General features: G+C 39.5%; 1 protein-coding gene across 1 annotated transcript in view; it reads right to left on the reverse strand.

Moving 5' to 3' along the window:
* The window catches only part of ACE2 (angiotensin converting enzyme 2), a 45199-nt gene that overhangs the window by 1978 nt on the left and 17610 nt on the right, over positions 1-25611 (reverse strand). Inside the window, exons 3-17 of the mRNA XM_063305117.1 lie at positions 25325-25418; positions 22999-23142; positions 21031-21143; positions 20124-20232; positions 18461-18558; positions 17158-17327; positions 12307-12533; positions 11759-11903; positions 10708-10806; positions 10281-10403; positions 9333-9505; positions 6044-6102; positions 4186-4286; positions 1498-1614; positions 153-347 (exon numbers count right to left, since the gene is read on the reverse strand). Coding sequence (XP_063161187.1) covers positions 153-347; positions 1498-1614; positions 4186-4286; positions 6044-6102; positions 9333-9505; positions 10281-10403; positions 10708-10806; positions 11759-11903; positions 12307-12533; positions 17158-17327; positions 18461-18558; positions 20124-20232; positions 21031-21143; positions 22999-23142; positions 25325-25418 — 1967 coding nt within the window. The remainder of the gene's footprint in view (positions 1-152; positions 348-1497; positions 1615-4185; positions 4287-6043; positions 6103-9332; positions 9506-10280; positions 10404-10707; positions 10807-11758; positions 11904-12306; positions 12534-17157; positions 17328-18460; positions 18559-20123; positions 20233-21030; positions 21144-22998; positions 23143-25324; positions 25419-25611) is intronic.

Raw genomic sequence — 25611 nt, forward strand, 5'->3', positions numbered from 1 at the left:
AGAAGCACCGGTGAGACATATGAACTGAAAATGGAGTTGTCTTATCCCCTGAAGAAGGGTCAGATCAAAACTATGTTTCGTTATATTTCCATCTCTTGTACAAAATGAACCTTTATCAACTTAAGAGTGCCAGATCCTTAAATGCTACTTACTTTCTTCGATCTTTCTGTCCAATAATGATCAAGGTGACGATTCCAATCACTACAAGACCAATCACAACTCCAAATACTACAAGCCACACAGTGATCGGTGATTCATAAGGTGGTGCCAACGTTGGTGAGATGCCAACAAATTCCAAAGTTTGATCATTCAGTTTGAAAGCTTCATTGATGCGTGCCCGAGACAGTCTGCAAACAGAGTGGGAAATTTTCTTTAAAACATTTCCAAGCATTCTACTAAGGTGTTACTGAAATTGTAAAGTGACCCTATTGTGATATGCATTAACAAGTACTAAGTGCTCACCCTTCCCTCCCTCCCTCCCTTCCGAATTTATTTATTTCTCAGGTTTTCTGCTATTTAGTTTGGCCCTTTCCATTTTATCAGTAAATATAAAGATGTAGTCTGAATTTAATTCTGTGTAGTTTAACCCTACAATTCCCATCTTCCCTGATACTGTAGTACACTTAAATGTTTCTAGACTTTTAAACTTCTTTAAAGCCATGAAAGACACATTTTTCTTATTTGATTTGCCTTGTAATTCAGTTTTTATTTTCCAATCTTACATTGCATTTGTTATAATTTAATTCACATATTGTAAGTTTGTGTGTGATTGCAGTCTAACACTTCAATACTTTCTGAACTTACTTCGATGCAAGGTTTGTTGAATTTGGGGGGTGGGGTGTTGATATGTAGTAGGTATATGGTTACCAAATTCCAAAGTTTAATGAATTACAAGAGGAAATTTTTTAGATTTAATTTTAGTATTAACATTTAATGTCATTAGACTATTTTGTTGTTCTATGACCATTATAAAGATTTAAGATGATTATTATATACATCTCGAGATTGGAAATGGGCTATTTTTGTTGACTTCCTTACTCTTATTTCACCCTGAAAAAATACCATACTCTGTATGTGCTATACGAACTGATCATTGATTTCTGGGATTTTATTATCCTTATATTATTCCAATGATGTTCATCAACTTATCAACATCAATATTACCTGGTTTTCTTATGTCCGAATTTGATTATGCACATAAAGCATGATAATTTAATGATGCCAGTTTTTCCACATGCTCATACAATCTTTGCACCCTATTTTCCTGCATTAAAAAAAATAACTTTTTTTGGACTGAATGCATCTCCTGGTGACTTCATGAATATATCCATGAAATTTTCTTGAAAATAACGCAGAAGTGGTTTATTACCATGATTCTCCTGGGAAGTTTTTTGACCTCTTAGTCTTAAACTTATAGCCCTGGTATTCCCTGGAGATCTCCCATCCAAGTACAAATCACCCTGGCCCTGTTGATTTGTCTGCAGTCCAAAATTTCACCTGATTGCTTCTTCCACTACAGATTTAGGGACCAGATCTGAAACATTGTTTGGCATGCTGACTGTAAAATAAAAGGAGATCCTCAGTGTCACATCACTCACGTGGACATCATCTGTTCTGTTGGGGGAGAAATTGTATTGATTATAAATATGCAGGCTTAGAACCATCTGTGTTAATATTAGATCCACATTAGATGCCAACAAAGAGACCCCTATTTTTGTCAGTGGAATATGTGCATTGCAAACACTGACTAACAGATGTTCGTTTATGCAAAAAAGTGGAGAAAGGAGCTCAAACAGCCCCAAAGTAGACATTTAATCTTTTATGAAATATCCAGTTTGAGTCAAAATAAATGGACGCCAGTTACTAAAATTAGCTTAGTATTCTCTGCACAGGAAATGAAAACTCCTCCTCCAGGAACAAATTCCTTGTGTCTCTACTTCTGGCAGCCTTACACAAAAGATTGGAAAGGCTAAAGCAACATACTGTCCCACTCACAAATATTTTTTATATCACATATTTCTCTCTCTTATCTTGTGGCCACCTCCTCACTCCAGTTTTCTTGACAATATTTTCCACTTTTCTCCTCTTTCTTTTTCTTTCTGCATACTTTCCTCTTTTTTCATTGCTCAGCTGAGCCTTATAAAACAGTCTAGGAGTATGGAAAATAGAGCTCTGGTGGTGGTGTGGCTCTTCTCTCTCCTGTTTGCAAAAGACAACTAATAAGAATCTGATAGGGAAAATCTGGTAGGTCACAGCTAAAGATTCACTGTTCCTGATTGATTGATTGATTTAGATGTATTTATCAGTCTCGTATACAGACATTCAGAGCCTCATGTGGCGCAGAGTGTTAGGTGGCAGTATTGCAACTGAAAACTCCCCACAACCTGAGTTCGATCCCAGCGGAAGCTGGATTCTTGGGTAGCTGGCTCAGGTTGACTCAGCCTTCCAACCTTCTGAGGTTGGTAAAATGAGTACCCAGCTTACTGGGGAAGGTGACGACTGGGGAAGGCAAACCACCCCGCTATAGTCTGCCAAGAAAAGTGAAAGCGGCGTCCCCCCAGAGGGTCAGACATGACTTGGTGCTTGCACGGGGGACCTTTCACCTTTCACATATAGATATATTTCAGAAACCACTCTCGGCTGGTCAGCATCATAACAATATAACGCAGATGCAATAAAACATCTATGGTAAGCCAAAAAACTCAATCCAATCCAATTTAATTAAAAAATCCCCCATAAAGTAATAGTAAAAATTTAAATGATGTCTAAAACAATCATCATAATGGCCAAATAGCTACCAAAAGCTACCAAAAGCTCTCTGAAGCGCTCCATCTTAACTTGCTTCCAGATCAATGATGGAGCCAATCTAAGTTCCAGGATGAGACTCTTCCACTGGACCTAGTCCATAATGGAGAAACAAACCACCTTGGTCTTAGTCCCCTGATCTCACAAATGTGGGCAATCACTGTAAGTCTGTCTTAGGATGAATGCATTGGACAGACTGAATCCAGATGGAGAAGGCAATCCTGCAAGTATCTTGGTTCCAAGCTATACAGGGTTGCATAGGTTAAAACCAGCCCTTAGAATTGCATACAGAAACCTATTAGCAAGGGTCTGCAGTACAGGTATATGAACTTGGCAGCTTCAGCCAGCTAATAAGCAGCTGCTGTACTCTGCACCACGTGCATTTTTTGGTTTTCAAAAGCAGCCCCATAGAGAAAACATTGCAGTAGCACAACCAAATAGTGATGAGGGTATGAGTTACAGTGACAATATCCTCCCCCTCCAAGTAGGGCTGCAACTGGCACACTAGTTAAAGCTGGGCAAAGGCCTTGCTGGCCACAGGCTCATGTGCCCATCCAGCAGTAGCTGTGAGTCTAGGAGGATACCCATGTCTCAGACATGCTTCCTCAGAGGTAATGCTTCCCCATTAAAAAATATTACTGGGGCTAACCAGAGAAGTTCCATTCAATACGTTTATCCCAGGAGAAGCTCTTCATTGTTTCCTACTTCAATTAAGTAAGGAGACAAAAAGCCAGGAGATGTTGTTTTTCTGTTGCAGCCTGGTTTTGGGGGAAATAATTTTTATAAGTGATAATGTACATATTTAATTAATTAAGCTTTTAGAATTAAGGCTTACCCCATCTATTACACTGTTCCAGAAATTACTTAAGATAGGGCTGTTCTGGAGAGAGAGGGCTCTTCCTGTGGTTAGTATGTCTTCATGATCTTTATTTTTATCAGTTTTTATTATTGGTATTATTGGTAATGGATAATAACTGTTGCATCTGTTTTTATGATACTAGTTTTTACCTTGGATATTTTTACTATTAAATATATATTATGGATGTTTTAACTGTTCACTATTACTGTAAAACTACTATACAGTATTTCTGCACTGGATTAAGTGGAATGTATATACATACATTAAGTGGAATGTATATACATACATATTGTACATATATACATTTTAAAATCTAGAAGTAATCATGTATCAGTGGTCTCTGCAAGGGAAGAAAGGCAAGATGAAGGTCACCAATGTTGCACACCCATAAAGGGGTGAGGCTTTGCTTGTGCTGCCATGGCTGTTACCTTGCCTTGTTTGATCCCCACCTGCAGAAACCACTGTCACATATATAGTAAAAAAACAATCCTCTTCAAAGATAAAAGGAGGAAGACACTTACTGAAATGGTACGGTTTTATTCTTGACCTCTAAAAAGTACTTCTGCATGGCATAGGTGATTGTTGATTTGAATAAATACATTTCACTCTCATCCCATTCGTACTGTAAATTCAAAGTGACAGTTAGACCGGCAGTTGCACTTTTAGATAAGATCCCTTGGAAGTACTTTTCAAGTAATTTATCTTCACCTTACTGGGAACATCTCTGTATACAAGATTTTATCTACGTACCTAAACGCATAATTGAATTCAGCTGCAGTGTTAGGATCTCTACGAATAGAGACTGAGCAATAGAGACTCAGCCTCCAAGCTAGTCTGTGGTCATAGGGGTTCCCCCTCCCTCACCATGCAAGTGAATGACGTTAAGCCTCTCCCAGGTTTGTGAGATCCCAACAAAGAAAAAAGAAACAGAGCAAGAATCATTCACTCCATTGCTTCCACTGTTCATCCCTTGCTGCACATTGTTTTTACACCTATTTTTGTATCATTTCTTTTCATATACTTCAATGTTAAATTCTCTTGGGAACAAATCAGTGACAATAGAATATGAAACTGTACCTGCAGCAGTAGTAGCAGCAATATAACTTTATTGATTAGTCAATTGACCATATCAAATACCTGCAGTATGTAATGCTTCTAAATAATTTACATTGCTATGAGGCTATCCGCTTTTTGACAAATTTCAGCTGATTTTGGTCAATCTGTGTCCTTATTAAACAACTTCTTAATTGTATGAAATAGTGGTATATTTAGTCATTCTAAGCCAGTTTCCAATCTGAGTTTTCTTCCTTCCTTTAATGGCTTCTCTTGTATTCACCAGTCTCACTGAGAATAATGGGTATTAAACCTTATTGAAGTTTATTTATTATTAAACTTCGGCCTTTTCTTAATTTAGTCTACCTAGCATGTGTAATTGCCGCAACAATGGATGCAAACTTTGGAACAGTCAGGCATATGCGCAAGACCAAGCAGCATTTCGTTCTGTTATACGTAGGGTCGCCATGAGTCGTAAACGACTCGACGGCAACTAACTACAACAACAGCACGTGTAATACAAGTAGCAACGTTTTTTCCCAGTCCAGCTACATAGAAACCACAGCTGCCACAGAACTGTGATTTCAGTGTCTTTAAGCACATTTCTGCTATATTTGGATGAATGATTTGCCCTCTGCAACAGATGAATGTGTGCAAAGAAGATGATTGTGATTTGAGTTAAAAACAAGCTTAAAAAAGAAGTGACAATGTCCAGATTGTACAGCATCAATTTAGATGCCTTTGCCTATGATGACCAGAAAAGAAGGACAGAATGTTTCAAAAAATTTTTTTTCATCCTAGTGTTTTCCAGCAGGTGCAGGGTCCACTTTTTGAATCAGCTGGATGTTGATCCATCAGTTGCAACAGGAATTGACTCACTGGCTTGTTGCCCAAGCCTGACATCGTGGGCTGAGAGAGAGGGACTGGCCCAAGGTCACCCAGCCGGCTTTCATGCCTAAGGCAGGACTAGAACTCACAGCCTCCCGGTTTCTAGATTCGATCCTTAAGCACTAGACCAACTGGCTCTCTCAGAATGTCTCAAATGTCCGTTAAAAATAGTGTGTTGTATGAAAGCCCAAAACTTGATAAAGGGATTTCTAAATGCATTGGCCTTTTATGCAATAAATAATTTTTCACTGCTACTTAAGACATTCTCCACTCTTTTTCTGATTCTCCATGACTCCTCCCTTTTTCCCTATCACACTCTTACTACTTGCCTAAAGGTAAGGATTATCTTCCATCTTCATAGGATTGCACTGTGATCTATTTTCATTTTACTTTAAAAAAGTCCTAAATAATGAGATCAACCTGACATCATCTACTCACTGCATTGTCACCCAGTGCTGTTTTCAAGCTGATCCTCACTTGGATGGCATCCTTAGCATCTAGATTTAAAAAGAGAAGAAAAATGAAAAGTACCCCAGAATTTCAAAGGAATTTCCAAATCATGCTTCATAACTCATGCGTGGGGAAGCAATATTTTTGGCAACCCATACATTGCTGGAAGAGCACAATGGCAAACCCCTTCTCTACTGTTGCTAAGAGAAGAAAGGACACATCCTTCTATTCACCAGGACTCAACTTATTTCAGCCTATAAAATATTATTACAGCAGTGAAGGTGTATTTGAGTCTGGGGAAACCCTAATATAATCTGATCATTAGTTTTTGCTTTGTCTACTGACAATTATGGTAAGGTACAATGCTATTGTACCAATGTATGGGTATTTCAGATATGTTGAAGCTCTCCATATTTTATACATCGCTCAACACGCTCAATTTTAGGGAAGTGTTTTGTCTGTGATATTTAATTGTCCCTGGATAACAAAGGTTCCAGAAAACATGGGACCAATTGCAATATCACAAATAGAAAACTAAAGATAATTCTTGGTTTCTCTAAGCATTTCCTTAGTATGTTTATCCTATTGTTTCAGCTTGGTTGCTATAGCAACATGTTTAACATTAAAATCAGTCTTTTCTGATTTTTGCAGTGTGGCATCCAACTTCTTTATCTCTTTTTTTAAATTATTTGTCCTAAAGATAATGAGTAAGTGGAATAAAGAAGAGTTAAGAATGGGAAAAGACCAGTGAGAGTGAGGAGATGTTGGTGTTTCTCTTAATTTTATCTCAACAAAGATTTTTTACAAGAGAAATGCATAAACCACAAAAAGAATATGAATTTCAGTTCATTTTTTTCTTTCATAGATACAGAGTATTTACAACAAATAGAAAGCCAGGATAATTGAATAAATTTCTAATCATAAAATGCATTATTTCAAAAAGGACTAGATGGGGGTTTCCTTCTCTCACCTTCTCTTATTGGCATTAGAACCATGCCAAGAAAGCAAAACTTCAAGAATCAAACTGGCAAATCAAGATCATAAAGTTGCATGCTGGTGGTGTTGTACTGGCAGTTACTCATCCAAAAGACTCCTTCGAATCAACGATGGAATATTTACAATAATAGAGAACAGGATCTGGGTACCAGATCAATAAGAATAAGACACAGATAGTCATATGAAATCTACCAGAGGAGAAAAAGCAGTTTGATCCTGTTGAGCCTGAGGAAGTGGACAGGGTTCTTCTTGCTGTTAGTTCGGCCACCTCTGTACTAGGTCTGTGCCCCTCCTGGCTGGTCAAGGCTGCCCAGGAGGGGAGATATGATTGGATCCAGGTGGTGGTTAATTCTTCCTTAAAGGAGGGCGTAGTTCCGCCGTCTCTTAAGGAAGTGGTGGTGCACCCCATTCTCAAGGGGCCTTCACTTGATCCAACCAGTCTAGACAATTTCATCCAGTTTCCAACCTTTCCCTTCTAGTGAAGTTTGTGGAGAAGGTGGTTGCACTGCAGCTTCAAAGAACACTGGGTGAAATGGATTATCTGGACCCCTTTCAGTAAGGATTCAGGCCGGGATAAGGGTTGGAGATGGCATTGATTGCACTCTTGGATGACCTCTGGCAGGAGCGGGATGAGGACAGTATATCCATCCTAGCTCTTCTTGACCTCTCATCAGCTTTCAATACTATCAATCATGGTATCCTTCTGCACTAGCTCCAGGAATTGGGAGTGGGCAGCACAGTGCTGTGTTGGTTCTTCTCCTTCCTCTGGGCTGGTTTCAGTTAGTGCTAATAGGTCCAATCCATGGCCCCTAGTTTGTAGGGTGCCTCAGGGCTTGATTCTTTCTCCCCTCCTGTTTAACACCTACATGAGGCTGCTGGATGAGGTCATCTGACAGTTTGGGGTGAGGAATCACCAGTATGCTGATGATACCCAGCTTTATACTGTATCTTCACCCCAGGCTGCCTGAGTGATGCCGTGGACATCCTATCCCAGTGTCTGGAGGCTGTGGGGGCCTGGATGGGGCACAACAGGTTTCAAGTCAACCCAAGCAAGACAGTGGCTTTGGGTGTTTGGACCTTCTGGTGCCAGGACTTTCCATTGTTGGTCTTGAATGAGGTGGCACTGCCTCAGACAGACCCAGTGCACAATCTGGAGGTCCCACAGCTTCTGCTCAAAGAGCCAGTGGCAGCCATGGCTAGGAGGGCCTTTGCACACCTTCGGGTTGTGCACCAGTTAGCTCGTTCCTGGACTAGGTGGCCCTGCTCACTGTCACTCATGACCTCAAGATCTCACGTCTGGACCACTGCAATGCACTCTATATGGGGCTGACCTTGAAGAGCATTTGGAAGCTTCAGCTTATGCAGAATGTGGCAGCATGGGTAGTAAATGTTGCCAGTTATTTGGTGCATGTAACACCTCTCCCCCATAAGCTGCGCTGGTTGCCAGTGAGCTTCTGGGTGCAATTCAAGGTGCTAGTCACCTTTAAAGCCCTTCACAGTTTGGGACCAGGTTACCTGAGGGGCTGTATCTCCCTGATTGTTTCTACTGATCCAATCCAGTCAGGCACGATGGGCATGCTCCGGGTCCCGTCTGCTAAGGAATGCCAGTTGGCAGGGCCTAGAAGACATGCCTTTTCTGCTGTAGTACCTGCCTTATTGAACATTTTCCCTCAAGAGATCAGGATGAAACCAGGAGACTGAGAGTTCTAGTCCCACCTTAGGCAGGAAAGCTGGCTGTGTGACCTTGGGCCAGTCACTCTCTCTCAGTCCAGCTTACCTCACAGGGTTGCTGTTGTGGGGAAAATAAGAGGAGGAAGGAGTATTAGGTATGCTCCCCACCTTGAGTTATTAAAAAAATAATAAAGGTGGGATAGAAAATAAATAAATAAATAAATGGCCCTGGCCCTGCTGGCTTTTTGTAAGTCCTTAAAGACCTGGCTCTGTGCCCGGGTCTGGGGCCCTAAGTGTGTGCAGGGACCCATTTCATGGTTTCTATTCTTAAGTATCACTAAAAATAAAATAAAGAATCCAAAATGAATCAAAAGAGAAAGCTAGGTGATAGGCTTATTACACTGAGCATTTTTCCAACCACCTAATTAATTTAGGATGAAGTTGTAAAAGACTGTCCATCACAGATTTCCAGCTGATGTTCTTATTTACAACTCAGATTGATACTGAAATTCTTATTTTTTCAGTTCTTTCCTTGGAATGGTCAAAGAACAGCATCAGTAGAGAAGGATGCAAAAAAAAAAAAAGATATATACCATACAACAAAACCTACATGGAGTCCAGTTTGCATCCCAACCAACAATTTCATTGGTGTTATTTTTCTCCAGCCACTTGAATAAGGGATCAAAGTAGTGACGAAATGGTGTTGCATCCATCTTTGGGCTTCCAGTAATATTTTGTAAAGCCTTTGTCCAAGGCTGAGAACTACCCAAAGCAAGCATGTTCCTGTATTAAGAAAGACATAGGAAGTTTTAATTACCAGTCAGGTCGGACACACAGTGTTAAGGGAAGATAAGGATTACTAAATTCAAGAAGAGTAGCTGTATGTGAGTTGTAACCAGCAGCAGCAAAGACTGTGGCAAATGGCTTGAATGAATAGGATAATAGAATTCAGCTGTTACAGTTAAACAAAGCCCATACTTTCTATTGTCCCTGCCTGATGCTAGAGTGAAGAGTAGTCTTCTTGGAACACAGAAAACTCTAAAAGTAGACAACAGAACATGACTGGCTGGGGAATTCTGGGAGTTGAAGTCTACACATCTTAAAGTTGTTGAGGTTGAGAAACACTGGTCTATGCAATTGCTGTTGTAACATAAATGCAATCTTCAGATAATATGATGGCTCTAAAAGGCCTAAGAACTGTATAAGGTCACCTGGATTATTGAGAGTTTCCTTTAGATTTTTGGGTTCATGTGGGTGTTACAGTTGCTTTTCCCCATCCAGAATCTAAACCTATATTAGCATGTTTGAAACTTGAACAATTGGGCGGGGAAATTGACACTGACAAAGAGAAAAGGGGCACTTAATTTCCATCTTATCCGTTTCTTCTCACTTGGTAGTTGAGCCTTTCTGGCACTATATTCTGCAAATAAAAAGCAGTGGACAGATTTTAAAGCAAATGTAGACTAACAGTACTTGCAGTGCTATCTGGAGCCCACAATAAGAATTCACTTCACTACAGCTATTCAATTGCTATCCAGTGCAGTGAGTCCCTGGTTACCTCAAGATGTCTCCAGCAGCTTGAGAATTAGAAATGTCACATTTGAAAAGTTCCCCTGTGTGACCAGCAGCTTTGCAAAGTGCCTCTTGAAACTGGAACTGATAAATGGTCCTTGTATAATATCTAGAAAAGGGGAAAGGAGGGGGAGAAGATAAAACCAATTTACTGATTAATATAGTAACTATATCAACGTTTTATAAAGTTAGTTTTCTAGATGCCATATGAAAATGCTGATCATATTTAGTTAGTTCTTTCTGTGTCTCTTAGAACATGTTATTGTTATTCTTACTGCAGTCTTGTTGGGGGAGATTAGAGCTGTGCAAAGCTTTAAAGCAATGCTTCAATTTGAGAAATGCAAAAAGAAATTGAAATTCTTTTTAACAAAAACAGTAAAAACCAAAGAGTAAATAGGAGTTAGAAGTCATACCTTATGAAAGAGTAGTCATTGGCAACATGAAACAGAGCAGCAGGATCACAGTATTCCTCATTGTGAGGCAATGGTTCCACAACCCCGACTACCTCTCGCCTGCACAAAAGAGAAATTGTTCCATTAGAATTTGCAACACTGATGATACCTCACCCCATGGTGATGGATGATCTCATCCAGCAGCTTCATGTAGATGTTAAATAGAAGTGGAAGGAGTACCAAACCCTATGGCATCCCACAAAGTAGGGGCTGAGGGCAGGACCTCTCCTCCTCAATCAACACCGACGGAAATTGACCCTGGAGAAAGGAGGCAAACTAGCACAATACTGTGCCACCCGCTCCAACCCACAGAGCCGGTCCAGAAGGATACCATGGTTGATGGTATCAAAGGTTGCCAAGAGGTCAAGGAGAGCAAGGACAGATGCACTACCCCTGTCCCACTTCTGCCACAGATCATTCAAAAGCATGACCAATGCCGTTTCTATCCCATGTCCAGGCCTCAATCCTGACTGAAAGGGATCCAAATAATCTGCTTCATCCAGAGCCCGCTGAAGCTGCTGTGCAACCACCTTCCACAACCTTTCCTAAGAAAGGGAGGTTAGATACTGGATGAAAATCGTCCACTGTGGTGGGATCCAGCGATGGCTTCTTGAGGAGAAGGCAGACCAAAGCCTCCTTAAGGAGCACTGGAACAACTCCTTCTCTCAAGGATGAATTAACAAAGTCTAACAAAGGCTCAGTATATCTCAGTACATCTATTTTACACCTAAAATACTGCTAAATTTCAGGGATATCATCATAGGATATTTTTGATGCCAGGCCACACGTGACTGGTTTTCTATCCCTGTTCTATGGCATAGCAAGTATATTCTACTTAGAGAGCATGTTTTAGCAAACGTCTTGTAAGCCTGATTAAGAAAAAGAGAACAAATGGACTTTCAATAAGCTGTTTTTCCATCACCATTTACTAATAATAAATATTTACTGAACTAAAATATCTCAGCATTCCATAGATTTTTCACACCTTCTTCTAACCATGTCTTTTACTTACTTCATTTCCCACCATTTCTTCATCCACTGATCTTTGGGGATTTTCTCAGCAAATACCATCCATCGCCATTTCTCTAGCATGTAAGTGAAAGGCATTGTTCCCACAATAGTGAGGGCCTGTTTGAGAAGAAAATTGATATCTGTTTCTGTAAAAGAACAAAATCGATTGAAAGGATTAAGTAGAAATTCTGTATTGTTGAAATTGCAACCCTAAAAATAAAAATTGGTAACATCAAACAAAGTAATTTTTCACGAAGTTCATACCGTCCCTTATAATTGCAAATAGAAGGAGTTTTACATGAGAAACATTTTTTTCATATATACTTAAAATCTTAAAGAAGACAAAAAGAAGATTTAATAATCCGGTAGAAGCTAGATATTTTTTTTCAAATGACTCACAGAAGAAGCAATGCTAATTACATAATTTCTCTAGGAACCTGCTGTTTCATCCTCACCCATTTCTATCAGTACTCTCTATACAATAATACCATTCTGTACAATTATAGTTCTTAAACTGGCAATAGCTGGCAGCATACTCTGCCATCTCACCTGAATCTTCTTGAAAGGTAGGTTCTAGTAAGCCAAGGGATTTCAAATACTTTGGAGTAGCTGCAGAAAGTGACATGATTTCCCCAACAGCTTCATGGAATCCTTCATTGGCCCCATTTCTTAGCAGAAAAGGTTGAACAGAATAGGCCATATCATATTCAATATGGCCCATCTCATGGTGTGCTGTCAGGAAGTCATCCATATTTATTTTTGTGCACATCTTGATCCTGCCAATGAATGCAGTTCAAGCAAGATTATAACAGAATTGAATAGTGCTTTGACCATGGTTGCTGAAAATTTATTTACTATTTATTTATTTATGTATCAAATTTATATGGCCACCCATCAATAGTGTGGTCTTTTATGCACCTAGCTTAATTAAGTTCCTAAGCTGACCCTATACCCAATATATGAGGAAGGTGGATTTCCGGTTCAACTGAGGTGGTGTCCTATCATGGTAGTGCCTGAGACAGAGATAATTCCCTCAGTCTTACTATAATGGTGACCCAGACAGGACCCAGACAGGATTGTTCAAAGTAATGGAACAGAGAGCCAATCATCTCTTTATAGGGGTGGTCATATATCAGGTACAGAGGGTACACAGGGTTCACTTTGGTCTATCACTGAATTATAAGCTTAGGGGCCTCCATGTTGCTCCAGGATTCCTCTCCCACCTACTGCTTTTTATTTTTTATTTATTTGAATTTATAAGCTGCCCAATTCTGGGTGGACTCTGGGTGGACTCTGCTCTTCTGTGTAGTCGTATGTTATCTGTTTCAATTTTCCATTTGGTCAGTTTGGTGAGATCCATGGTTTGAGGGAGCTGCCTTAAAATGTAACCCAGAATATAAGGAAGTCCCCATATGGGATGTGGCAGGGAAAAAGGCACAAGCCCACAGCTCAGCTTTTAGAGTGGCAAGGGAGGTCAATTCATGCTAGGCTGGAGAAAAACTCAGCCATTCCTTGAAGTTCTCCTACCATGTGGAGAACAATGAAAAGACCAATCTTATAAAAACCCTTATAAAAATGTAACCAATAAAGTGGTGGCCAACACATTCCCATCAATCCAATCACAGAGTCCAGTTTTCTTTTCAAGAACGCATTTTCTGGTGTGCTATAGCCAATGTTGCAGAAGCAAGTTTTATTAATTTGCTATATGATATTTTATTAACGAAACTAACTTTTCTAGAGGAATTTTGAGAGAAAACTCTGATTTCAGATTTCTAGATAAGGCTTCTATTCTGCAAACCCTTGCTGCATTCATCCTCTCATTTGAAACTCTGTGTTGAGTTCAGATCATCGTTCAAAAGCAATTAGATACATACAATTACAAACTGGAGCAGAACAACAAACAATTTACATATCATTTGGTTTAACATTCAGTGAACAGATTGTAAATTGGAAAATATTTGCCTCCTCTATACTTCTAATCTTCAGCAAAGGATCGTTACCTTGTCGTGGTGCTGGAGCTTGAGCACCTCAATGATGCCATGAGCTAAACCGTGAAGGGCCACCCAAGACAGGAAGGTCATGACAGAGAGGTCAGACTAAATGCAATCCCTGGGGAAGGTAATGGCAACCCACCCCAGTATTCTTGCCATGAAAACTAAATGGATCAGTACAACCAGAAATATGTCGGTATACCATCGGAAGATGAGACCCCCAGGTCGGAAGATGGTCAAAATACTACTGGGGAGGAACAGAGGGTGAGTTCAACTAGCCCCAGACGTGATGACACAGCTAGCTCAAAGCCGAAAGGATGGCTAGCGGCCGACGGTGCTGGTGGTGAACGGCGAATCCGATGTTCTAAGGATCAACACACCATTGGAACCTGGAATGTAAGATCTATGAGCCAGGGCAAATTGGATGTGGTTATTGGTGAGATGTCAAGATTAAAGATAGACATTTTGGGTGTCAGTGAACTGAAATGGACTGGAATGGGCCACTTCACATCAAATGACCACCAGATCTACTACTGTGGACAAGAGGACCACAGAAGAAATGGGGTAGCCTTCATAATTAATAGTAAAGTGGCTAAAGCAGTGCTTGGATACAATCCAAAAAATGATAGAATGATCTCAATTCAAATTCAGGGCAAGCCATCTAACATCACAGTGATCCAAATATACGCCTCAACCACAGATGCTGAAGAAGCTGAAGTAGAGCGGTTCTATGAGGATCTGCAGCACCTACTGGACAACATGCCTAAAATAGACATTATTTTCATCACAGGAGACTGGAATGCTAAGGTGGGCAGTCAAATGACACCTGGAATTACAGGTAAGTATGGCCTGGAAGAACAAAACGAAGCAGGACATAGGCTGATAGAATTTTGCCAAGACAACTCACTCTGCATAACAAACACTCTCTTCCAACAACCTAAGAGACGGCTTTATACATGGACTTCACCAGATGGACAACACCGAAATCAGATTGACTACATCCTTTGCAGACAAAGGTGGCGGACGTCTATACAGTCAGTAAAAACAAGACCTGGAGTTGACTGTAGTTCAGATCACGAACTTCTTCTTGCACAATTTAGGATCAGACTAAAGAGATTAGGGAAGACCCACACATCAGCTAGATATGAGCTCACTAATATTCCTAAGGAATATGCAGTGGAGGCGAAGAATAGATTTAAGGGACTGGACGTAGTAGATAGGGTTCCAGAAGAACTATGGACAGAGGTTCGCAACATTGTTCAGGAGGCGGCAACAAAATACATCCCAAAGAAAGAGAAAACCAAGAAGGCAAAATGGCTGTCTGCTGAGACACTAGAAGTAGCCCAAGAAAGAAGGAAAGCAAAAGGCAACAGTGATAGGGGGAGATATGCCCAATTAAATGCAAAATTCCAGAGGTTAGCCAGAAGAGATAAGGAATTATTTTAAACAAGCAATGCGCGGAAGTGGAAGAAGACAATAGAATAGGAAAGACAAGAGACCTCTTCCAGAAAATTAGAAACATCAGAGGTAAATTCCAGGCCAAAATGGGTATGATCAAAAACAAAGATGGCAAGGACCTAACAGAAGACGAAGAGATCAAGAAAAGGTGGCAAGAATATACAGAAGACCTGTATAGGAAGGATAACAATATCGGGGATAGCTTTGACGGTGCGGTCAGGGAGCTAGAGCCAGACATCCTGAAGAGTGAGGTTGAGTGGGCCTTAAGAAGCATTGCTAATAACAAGGCAGCAGGAGACGATGGCATCCCAGCTGAACTATTCAAAATCTTGCGAGTTGATGCTGTCAAGGTAATGCATGCTATATGCCAGCAAATTTGGTAAACACAAGAATGGCCATCAGACTGGAAAAAATCAACTTATATCCCCATACCAAAAAAGGGAAACACTAAAGAATGTTCAAACTATCGAACAGTGGCACTCATTTCACATGCCAGTAAGGTAATGCTCAAGATCCTGCAAGGTAGACTTCAGCAATTCATGGAGCGAGAATTGCCGGATGTACAAGCTGGGTTTAGAAAAGGCAGAGGAACTAGGGACCAAATTGCCAATATTCGCTGGATAATGGAAAAAGCCAGGGAGTTTCAGAAAAATATCTATTTCTGTTTTATTGACTATTCTAAAGCCTTTGACTGTGTGGACCATAACAAATTGTGGCAAGTTCTTAGTGGTATGGGGATACCAAGCCATCTTGTATGCCTCCTGAAGAATCTGTATAACGACCAAATAGCAACAGTAAGAACAGACCACGGAACAACAGACTGGTTTAAGATTGGGAAAGGAGTATGGCAGGGCTGTATACTCTCACCCTACCTATTCAACTTGTATGCAGAACACATCATGTGACAAGCTGGGCTTGTGGAATCCAAGGCTGGAGTTAAAATCGCTGGAAGAAACATTAACAATCTCAAATATGCAGATGATACCACTGATGGATGAAAGCGAAGAGGAACTGAGGAGCCTTATGATGAAGGTGAAAGAAGAAAGTGCAAAAGCTGGCTTGCAGCTAAACCTCAAAAAAACCAAGATGATGGCAACCAGCTTGATTGATAACTGGCAAATAGAGGGAGAAAATATAGAAGCAGTGAAAGACTTTGTATTTCTAGGTGCGAAGATTACTGCAGATGCTGACTGCAGTTAGGAAATCAGAAGACGCTTAATCCTTGGGGAAAGAGCAATGACCAATCTCGATAAAATAGTTAAGAGCAGAGACATCACACTGACAACAAAGGTCCGCATAGTTAAAGCAATGGTGTTCCTTCTAGTAAGATGAGAGCTGGACCATAAGGAAGGCTGAGAGAAGGAAGATAGATGGTTTTGAACTGTGGTGTTGGAGGAAAATTCTGAGAGTGCCTTGGACTGCTAGAAGATCAAACCAGTCCATACTCCAGGAAATAAAGCCAGACTGCTCACTTGCGGGAATGATATTAAAGGCAAAACTGAAATACTTTGGCCACATAATGAGAAGACAGGACACCCTGGAGAAGATGCTGATGCTAGGGAGAATGGAGGGCAAAAGGAAGAGGGGCTGACCAAGGGCACGATGGATAGATGATATTCTAGAGGTGAGGGACCTGTCCCTGGGGGAGCTGGGAGTGTTGACAACCGACAGGAAGCTCTGGCGTGGGCTGGTCCATGAAGTCACGAAGAGTCGGAAGCGACTAAACGAATAAACAACAACATAGAATAGAATTCTGGTATATACAGCACTGATATGCTGATTTTATCATGCAATAAGATTTATTGCTAAACATATCCAACTTATGAAATTAGATGTCTCAACTTTGCTGTTCGCTTCTATGTCTGGAATTACCACTTTGTTCTTTTATTTACAGAATGGATGTAAATTCTGTCTGTGGCTGAGTAGAAAATGAATCTTAAGCTTTTGGTACCTGTAGTCTTTTTTCCCCATATCCCAAGCTGTGGGATGGCAAACAACTTTCCTGCCATCCTTGGGTTCCTCAAGCATTGAATTCTTCCAGAAACCCTCAGTCATATTGAAGAGACCAATTGAGACAAAAAAATGTTCAGCAGCTTTAAATATTGAGTTTACTGTCCATTTCTGAAAAAGATTAAGATTGTTATATCAACCAGCAGTCTGTAAGCTCAAGAAATCCCATACCCGAGTTATTGAGGGATGGCAGGTCCCTTAAGTGTAGCTATAGAGGTAGCCATGAAGGAGATGAGATGCTGGGATGCCTTCTGCCGTTGTTGGGTGATCCTGAAACAGAGTCCAAGGAATATGGAAAGGGAGGCCAATCTTCTCCCAAAGAAGCTAGGATTAGACATAGGTAAACCTCAAGCCAGCAACCTCTGCTCCAGTCTATATTTAGAAAATATAAAAGGGGCTCCCTGTTGCCTATTCAATAGATAGTGGGCTTCTCTATGCCCCTGTTCCTTTATTGTTCATTTGGGATTTTCAGTTCACACTAAGATGGAACAAAACCCAACAATTTCCTTCCCCCGCATCCCACAAATGACAGGGAAGGATAATTCAGTTAGCATGCATAATAACAGGTCCTGACCTCATGGTGCTTCAGACACCGTAACAGATGAAGTTGTGGCCAATACTTTCCACTTAGTTAAGCAAACTGTTATGTCTATCTTCCCTTTCCTTCCTTAGTTCCATGGGCACCTCAATGAATGCTGCTGAATAAGGCATACTTAGCCTTTTGCCCTGCATCTTTTGTGGTTACTTTTTAAAATTATACTCTGAAAAGAAAAACACTTGAAGCAGTATCCAGGCTTTGCTTATCTGATAATTTAACAATCTGGGAATACTGATACTTATTCTGGGAATCCATGGCTTTTCTAGAAATTAGTCAAAGCAGTAAGCCCATGTCTTCAGAACACAATGATACAGAAATATAAGGAAATGGAGATTCGGAGGCCACAGAAAATACCTTATTCCATCCATTTTTACCATGTAATGGTCTACTACTCTTCTATAAACCTTGGAGTCCCCCAAGCCTGCTGATACGTCTGTCCTGTGTATAAGTGGTGCTATTTTGGTGGCATACATAATAGTATTAAGAGAGCTAAGTGTAAGGTTTATTTATCCTTGACTGACCCTATAATTAATTAAACATTTTGAGCGGATGAGGTTAAAAAAAACATGGTATAAAATAATGTATGCAAATTACACTGAAATGGGTTTTTCTCATTTAGCTGACTGCTTGTATCTGTATGTCTTACCTTATTCACCATTGCAGAAGTTACATCAATGTTTGGTTTATTTGGATAGGGCACCATTAAAGGATATAAATTTGTCCAAAATCTACCCCACATGTCACCTGTGACAGAAAAATTAGAATTACAAATAAAAGCAAAATGAATCATAGCTGTAGTTTCTGAAAGCAAAATACGACTGGATTTTGTCATTTTAATGAGCCAAGTGCAGATTATTTTACTGTAATGTAATTCCACACTGAAGTGAATGAAACAAACTGCAAACAATCCAGATCAGGACTAAAGAATGGAAACCTTCCTGTTACTAATACTAAAATACTAATCCGGATCACATCCTCATCTAAGAGAAGAACTCTCTATGGTATTTATTCAAGACAACATCTGGGTTGATGATCAGGAACAGACTATAATATTACCAAAACCTGAAGATACACAGTAGTCAGGAAGCTAAACAAAACAAAACAAAACAACTTAAATAAAACCAATATATGTGCAGGAAATTTCTGATTTACCCAATACTATGAAGTTTTGTGCTTTTATTGTCGGAACTATATTATCCAAATAAATCTTATTTCAAGAAGCCCAAGCTCTCAGGATAAAATATTACAAATGGGAAAAACTAATTCAGTCCGTAAGATTTCCTTGATCCAATTCAGCACAAAATATCACACTGTATATGACATCAGATTCCCCTCATCCCCCACTCACCTTTTTTTTAAGGCTAACAACTACTTTATTAAAAAATTATGCTAACTCATAGTCAGTAAATTCTGACTTCCATTTTGTCAGTGATATTACTGGGTAGCATCCAGGATGAATGGCTATCAAATGGGTCTGTGGTGGAAACAAAAGTTTAGGAACTAGCTATCATTATTTAAAAATAAATGGCTCCTATTAATTGATGTATATATGTCAGTGAATATCCTGTATACCCTGTATGTTTTTGCTTCTTTTTTTAGATTTTTTCTTTTTTTCTTTCTACTTTTTTATATTTCGTTAATAAAGAAAAAAGAAAAAATATTTCAAAAATGATAGAACACCTCATCTTCTGCTGAATGGAAGAAGTAGATGTAAATAATGTGGTGATGAAGGTCAAAAGCTATCATCAAACTGGAACAGAATTCCTCAAGTAAGTGTGGTTTCATAAACATAAGGCTAGGAATGTGCCATTGTGTGGCCATTGCCTGCATGCCAGACACAGAATACATGTCCACATGAAAGAGAGATGCCCTTTGTCATGTATGCAGAGAGTCAGATAGCCCAACCTCTCCCTTTGCTACAGAGAGAAAATTGCAAGTTGTTTTAAAACTAGAGACAGAAGCCAGTGCACTAGGGTGGGGAAAGGCATAGAGATAACATTGTTCCCCACCAGCCTCTAAGAAGCTGGAACATCCAGAAAAACTGAAGCAGAACTCCTGATGCTTCAAGTACTTCTATCTCTGAAGAGAGGGGTTTAAAAGTTTATGATGTCAAGGGCAATGTCATTCCAGAGAATAGGGTCAGTGATTGATAGACAAATTATAAATCAATCTCCAATTACTGGTCCTCTAAAGGAAACCAAACCCAGTGAACACCACCCCAGGACTCTGCAGTATACAGAGCTCATAGCTATACATAAAGTGTCTTGGTCCATTCAATAAATGTAACTCTTAAAGTGGCATTTTCATACCAAGTAAATGAGCAGGAAGAGATCCTTTTGGGTTAATGAGCCCTGGGCCATAGCGTTTGTATAGATGGCGCCGGACATAAGCATGTAGATGCTCGTACAAAGGCTTTATCTGAAAAACAACAACATAAAGAAAGGCATTTAATAAATGGAAAATCATGATTATGTTATTAATTCTTCCATTCTGGTAATCTTGAAAAAAAATATTCTGCACCTAAATAAATAGAGATGTTGCTTATTATGAAATTTGGTGACTGGCTCATAGTCTTCCAGTACATGAACTTGCTTCTCTTTCATCTAAGTCCTACTGGTATCATCAGTTACAAACTCTATTATGCTGTTAATGAAACTGTAAGAAGTATATACTGTAAAAACCTCTGATATATCTACAATCTACAAAGGCATGCCACCAGATGGTAACAATGGATTTTTTTTCCCAATGGTGACACCATTGTTAAAACAATGTTGTTTCACCACAATCTGCATCTATCAAATTTGCCTCCCTTTCTAGTCTCAGCCCATTCTAAAGAGAGTGATTAGTGGATGTTCTCTTGCTGGCTGGTAAGATTTTATGCAAGGTGATGGAAACCATGCCTGGGAAATCCACCAATCTCTGCTCTTAAAGTATCATGGACGTTGTAAATACAGTAAGGACTGCACCAATAGCCAATTGTCACCACTGTGACAATCACCAGTGGTGACAGCAAATTTTATGCCGGTATACTGTTTTCCTAGCTCAAGGACTGGTGGATTTATTTATCATTTATTTATTTATTCATCAACTTGTATGCTGCCACACTGCCCCCCTCCTCCTTATCTGCCACCTTGAGCAGTTTTGTATATTGCCATGAAAATAGTTTTGCCTTAGTATAGTAAAGCAAAACATTTTATCTCTGAAGCCAAACCTTACTTGTTTAAATGTGTTTTCCACATCGGTAATCAGCTGTGCACGTTGGTATTGATACTCTGGTGGAAAATCTACTTCATAATTTGCTCTCCAATAATCTCCATAGTCGTCATAGCCTGAAAGACAAACTTCTTCTGTCACTCATCATATCAGATTAAAGCACATCTCACAGGTTCTGGAATAGTGCATCTTCAGATTAACACTGGCCATGCTAAAATACTAGGATGAATAATGGTAAACTGATTGGCTTTTATAGTGTAGTCCAGTACATCTGGAAGCTAATGTCATAAAGAATAGTCTTCTTTAACCTGGATGCTCTCTAGACTTCAACTCCTAGAATTCTCCAGCCAGTATGGCCAATGCTGACAATTCTAGGAGTTGAAATCCACAGAACTGGACTGCATCCAGCTTGGAGAAATTGATCAGTGATTATCTTACCATCTCACCTTGTGATATTATGAGGGGAGGAGGAACAAGCATAGAGAATGAAGCTTTGGTTATGCCAGTAATTCATAGTTAATGTTATATATCAGATTGAAGAATTAAAGAGTAATGGTGGAGAGTTAACACCAGTATCTTAGAAGCATTTCAAATTCAACAAGCTACAAAAAAGAAAGAAAGAAAGAAAGAAAGAAAGAAAGAGAAAGAAAGAGAAAGAAAGAAAGAAAGAAAGAAAGAAAGAAAGAAAGAAAGAAAGAAAGAAAGAAAGAAAGAAAGAAAGAGAAAGATTTCCACCTTCTTAGTCTCTCTCCTACCTCAGAAGGGGAAATATTCTCAATCCTTGGGATGCTGAATAGGCTGCAACCTCTAGAGGATATCTGACAGTTTAACAAAGCTGAATGGTGGACATCACTGAATGACCTCATCCATGAGCTTCCACAGTAAGCCATGAATTTGTTAAAATAATGAAATGTGCACAACTCCATCCTTTATGTATTTCCATGCAACTTTACAAAAAAAAATCATTATATATATTAATTTAACTTTCAGATTTAATATTTGGAGAGATCCATCCATATTCTTTTTGAATGGTATACCTATTACACAGGAATTGATGACTGGACAACAGAAATGGATGCTCTATGTCCTTGTTGAAAGGAAACTTGTTCTTCAGTATTAGGAAGATGTATTTTTTACCCTAATTTTTTACTCAATGTGTTGAATATCTGAGGTTACTTGCAGTTTATGATCAGGTTGTTTAGAGATGTAGATTATGTATGAACTATTATAATGAAATACAGCCTTCATCTATGGAAACTCTTGTGTATATCTTTATATACATATATACATGTATGAGAAGCCCTTTTGTTAATTTCTTTCTTTTTCTATTGTTTTCTCTTTTTTCTGTTCTGTTTAGTGTGGGGGGGGGGACACCCATGCTTTATCATTCTATTTATTTATTTATTTATTTATTTATTTATTTATTTAAAATGCCCCCTTTTCTACAGGTGTGTACAAAGTGCTTCCTCCTTTTATTTTCTCCCTGAAAAATAGCCCTGTGAGGTAGCTTGGACTGAGAGTGACTGGCCCAAAGTCACCCAGTGAACTTCCACAGCTCATATGGACTAGAACCTTGGTTTCCCTGCTCCTAGTTCCCTCCACACTGGTTATACTGTAGTATTACCTACCCAGTTTTCATTTTTTTATAGATTTTATTCAATTATAAGCCTAATATAAAACATCAGCTATGAATTATTAGTGCAAAGAATACCTCCCTTTTTCCCCTTTCCCTATTAACACCACAAGGTGGATTGTAAGATATTCACTGACTGATTTTCCCCAAACTGGGCATGCTTATGTTGATTATTAGTGCAGAGAATATGCATTTTGTCCAATCAGCCATATATATTAGAGAAGTGATGCTCATGAAAAGAAAATAGCATAATAAAAATAGAAAAGAATAAAAGATGCCATTACCTTCAAGAGGAGAAAGATATATTCAGCCTGGTAATCACTGGTAGTGTAACTTACCCCTCAGTCTTGCATCCTTATTTTTCAGTTCAACATAACTTTCATACAGAGGCCTCATCTTCTTGCCAACATCAGCTCTCCAGCCTTCCCAGGCCCATAGTCTCTCTGAGTAATTCCAGCTGTTTTCCATTATATCATCCAAACCTGTCACCATAAAACCAGGTTAATTCCCATTATTTATTTGTTGGTTGGTTGATTCATTAACAGCACCGGTCTTATGTTTTGGGGTGCCATAAAACAAAGTGAAACAAACCGGAAATATCACACAAAAATAAAACTATCAGTTAGAAATACAAAATAGATGTACGTGAATAGAGGAACGTCTGTGTGTCAATCAGCAGAAAGCTCACTGAAAAGGGAAGGCTTTCATAATCTTTCCAAATACAAGAAGGGAGGGTGCCATTTGACACTCCAGGGTATCATATTTCATAATGTAGGGGCTACCACAGAAAATTCCTGCCATATCACCCAAGTCTTATGAAGCTTGGATGGAGAAGGGATTCTTAACAGGTCCGCCTGAGAGGTCTGAATCAGATGGATAGGGACAATTGTGCCACGGAGGCCCTGCAAGTTCAGAAGAATACCAGATCATCTTACCTTGCACACAGTGTGCACTCTGTTCAATTGACATCTAACTCATAGCTGATACAAGCAATTTTATCCACAAAACGTACACCCGTTCATCCAACATACCTGCAGGTGCTGTATTTTCCCTTTTCCCCCCAGTAGTGTCCAGATAACCCTGATCAGAGCCACTAATCAGTTATTAAAGTCCTTCATATCCATAACATGTCTCATCTGCTCTGAAGTCAAGACCAGATCCAGGGCATGCTCACCCATGTATGTCTGGGCTGTAATCACTTCATGGTCATGAATTCACAAGCTGCACTAGACTATCCCTTGGGACATGGATGTTGAAGTCACTCAAGACTGTGGGAACTCCAATCCCAGTCTGAGATGCACTCGGGACCTCATGAAGAGCCACTACTGGGTGGCTAAGCAGACCATATAGGGGCGACAGCCTGCTTATCTATAAAGTCCATACACACAAAAACACTTGGAATTAGTCACTCCTAAGCCAGTGCTTCTCATAGCTGCTATAGTCTCATGAATCACCAGTTACCTACTTCCTAAACTTTGGTGTAACACCTGATGCAGGCTCTGAAATTTGAGAGGGCAGACCTGTAACTAGCCTAACCAGGTCCCATTGAAACATGCCAGGTCTGCACATTTGTCCACCACCATATAATAAATGGATTCTGTATTATTTCATACAGATCTGGCATTTACCAGCAGCAGCCGAAAGGTACAGATCCCTGTGAGTTTGGCCACTTGCCCTCAGGTTGGTACCACTGACTTAGAAGAGGGGATCTGAACCAGATTGCTGGTCCTTTTAGTTCTGTAACCATACCCCATCCTGTTTTCCCAATTCCAGTAGGAGCATTCTTCAGCCTCCCCAGCTCTCACCCAGAGCATGATTTAAAATGTGGATTTGCATATAGTATAAAAGAGCCAGTTTGGTCTAGTGGTTAAGGTGCTGGATAGAAACCAGGAGACTGAGAGTTCCAGTCCCGCCTTAGGCATGGCAGCCGGCTGGGTGACCTTAGGCCAGTCACTCCCTCTCAGCCCAATTCACCTCACAGGGCTGTTGTTGTGGGGAAAATAGGAGGAGGAGGAGGAGGAGGAGTATTAGGTATGTTTGCCACCTTGAGTTATTTATAAAAATAATAAAGGTGGGATTAAAATAAAATAAAATAAAATAAAATAAAAAAGTGGTGGAATCTCAAGTGTACAAATACTTCACGGTAAGCAGCCTCAAATGATGTTTTTGTTCTTATAACATGTGCAGTGCTGTGTCAGATCATTGATGAAGTGCATAGTTCTTTTCCCTGCATTTGACCCAAAAACAAATGTGTAAGACAGAGTTAATAATCTGTTAATGCATGCATGTGTTCTGATCAAATAAATAAATTAGAGTGAGAACCTCGTTAAATTTCCTTTCTTTTTCTCTTAAATCTTTTACATTTAATAAGTTTTGCTTACTACTTCTTATTCTTTTTGCGCGCTGTGAAAAACACTGCTTACCCCAAAAGGGATTAATGTAATGGGTGTGTAAGTGTTTAAGTATGCATATATACATATGTATGAAAAATCCAATTGCATTTTCCTAGTTTACCATGAAATATCCCTGAATCCATTTATGCCAGTAAAAACAGGGGCTATAATAAACAAAAACATCCAAATAAACCCATTCTTTTCTGTTTTACCATTTAACAATTAATCTACAAGCTGAAGACTATGGAAGATTCTTGTTTATATACTTTACCTGGTTCCAAGGGCAAACAATTAAAAGGATCATCTTGCTTGCACACAGTCCCAGTGCTGTACAAGCTACTCATTTTACGTAAAACAGTATCCAGCTGTAATTTAAATGAGAAGAAACTTTTTTGAAAGGAGAATAAAACAGTATTTCTTTTATTTAAAAATTAGCAGGTGCAGAGGAGACAGATATAAGATAATTTGTAGATTAGCAGAATATTAGGGTTAAAATCTATCTACCAATCTGCACTGGACCAGTGTGGTAGATTATAGTCCATAACCTTCAAGAAGAGG

Source organism: Candoia aspera, chromosome 5 (assembly GCF_035149785.1).
Source record: "Candoia aspera isolate rCanAsp1 chromosome 5, rCanAsp1.hap2, whole genome shotgun sequence".
NCBI classification, from domain to species: Eukaryota; Metazoa; Chordata; class Lepidosauria; order Squamata; family Boidae; genus Candoia; species Candoia aspera.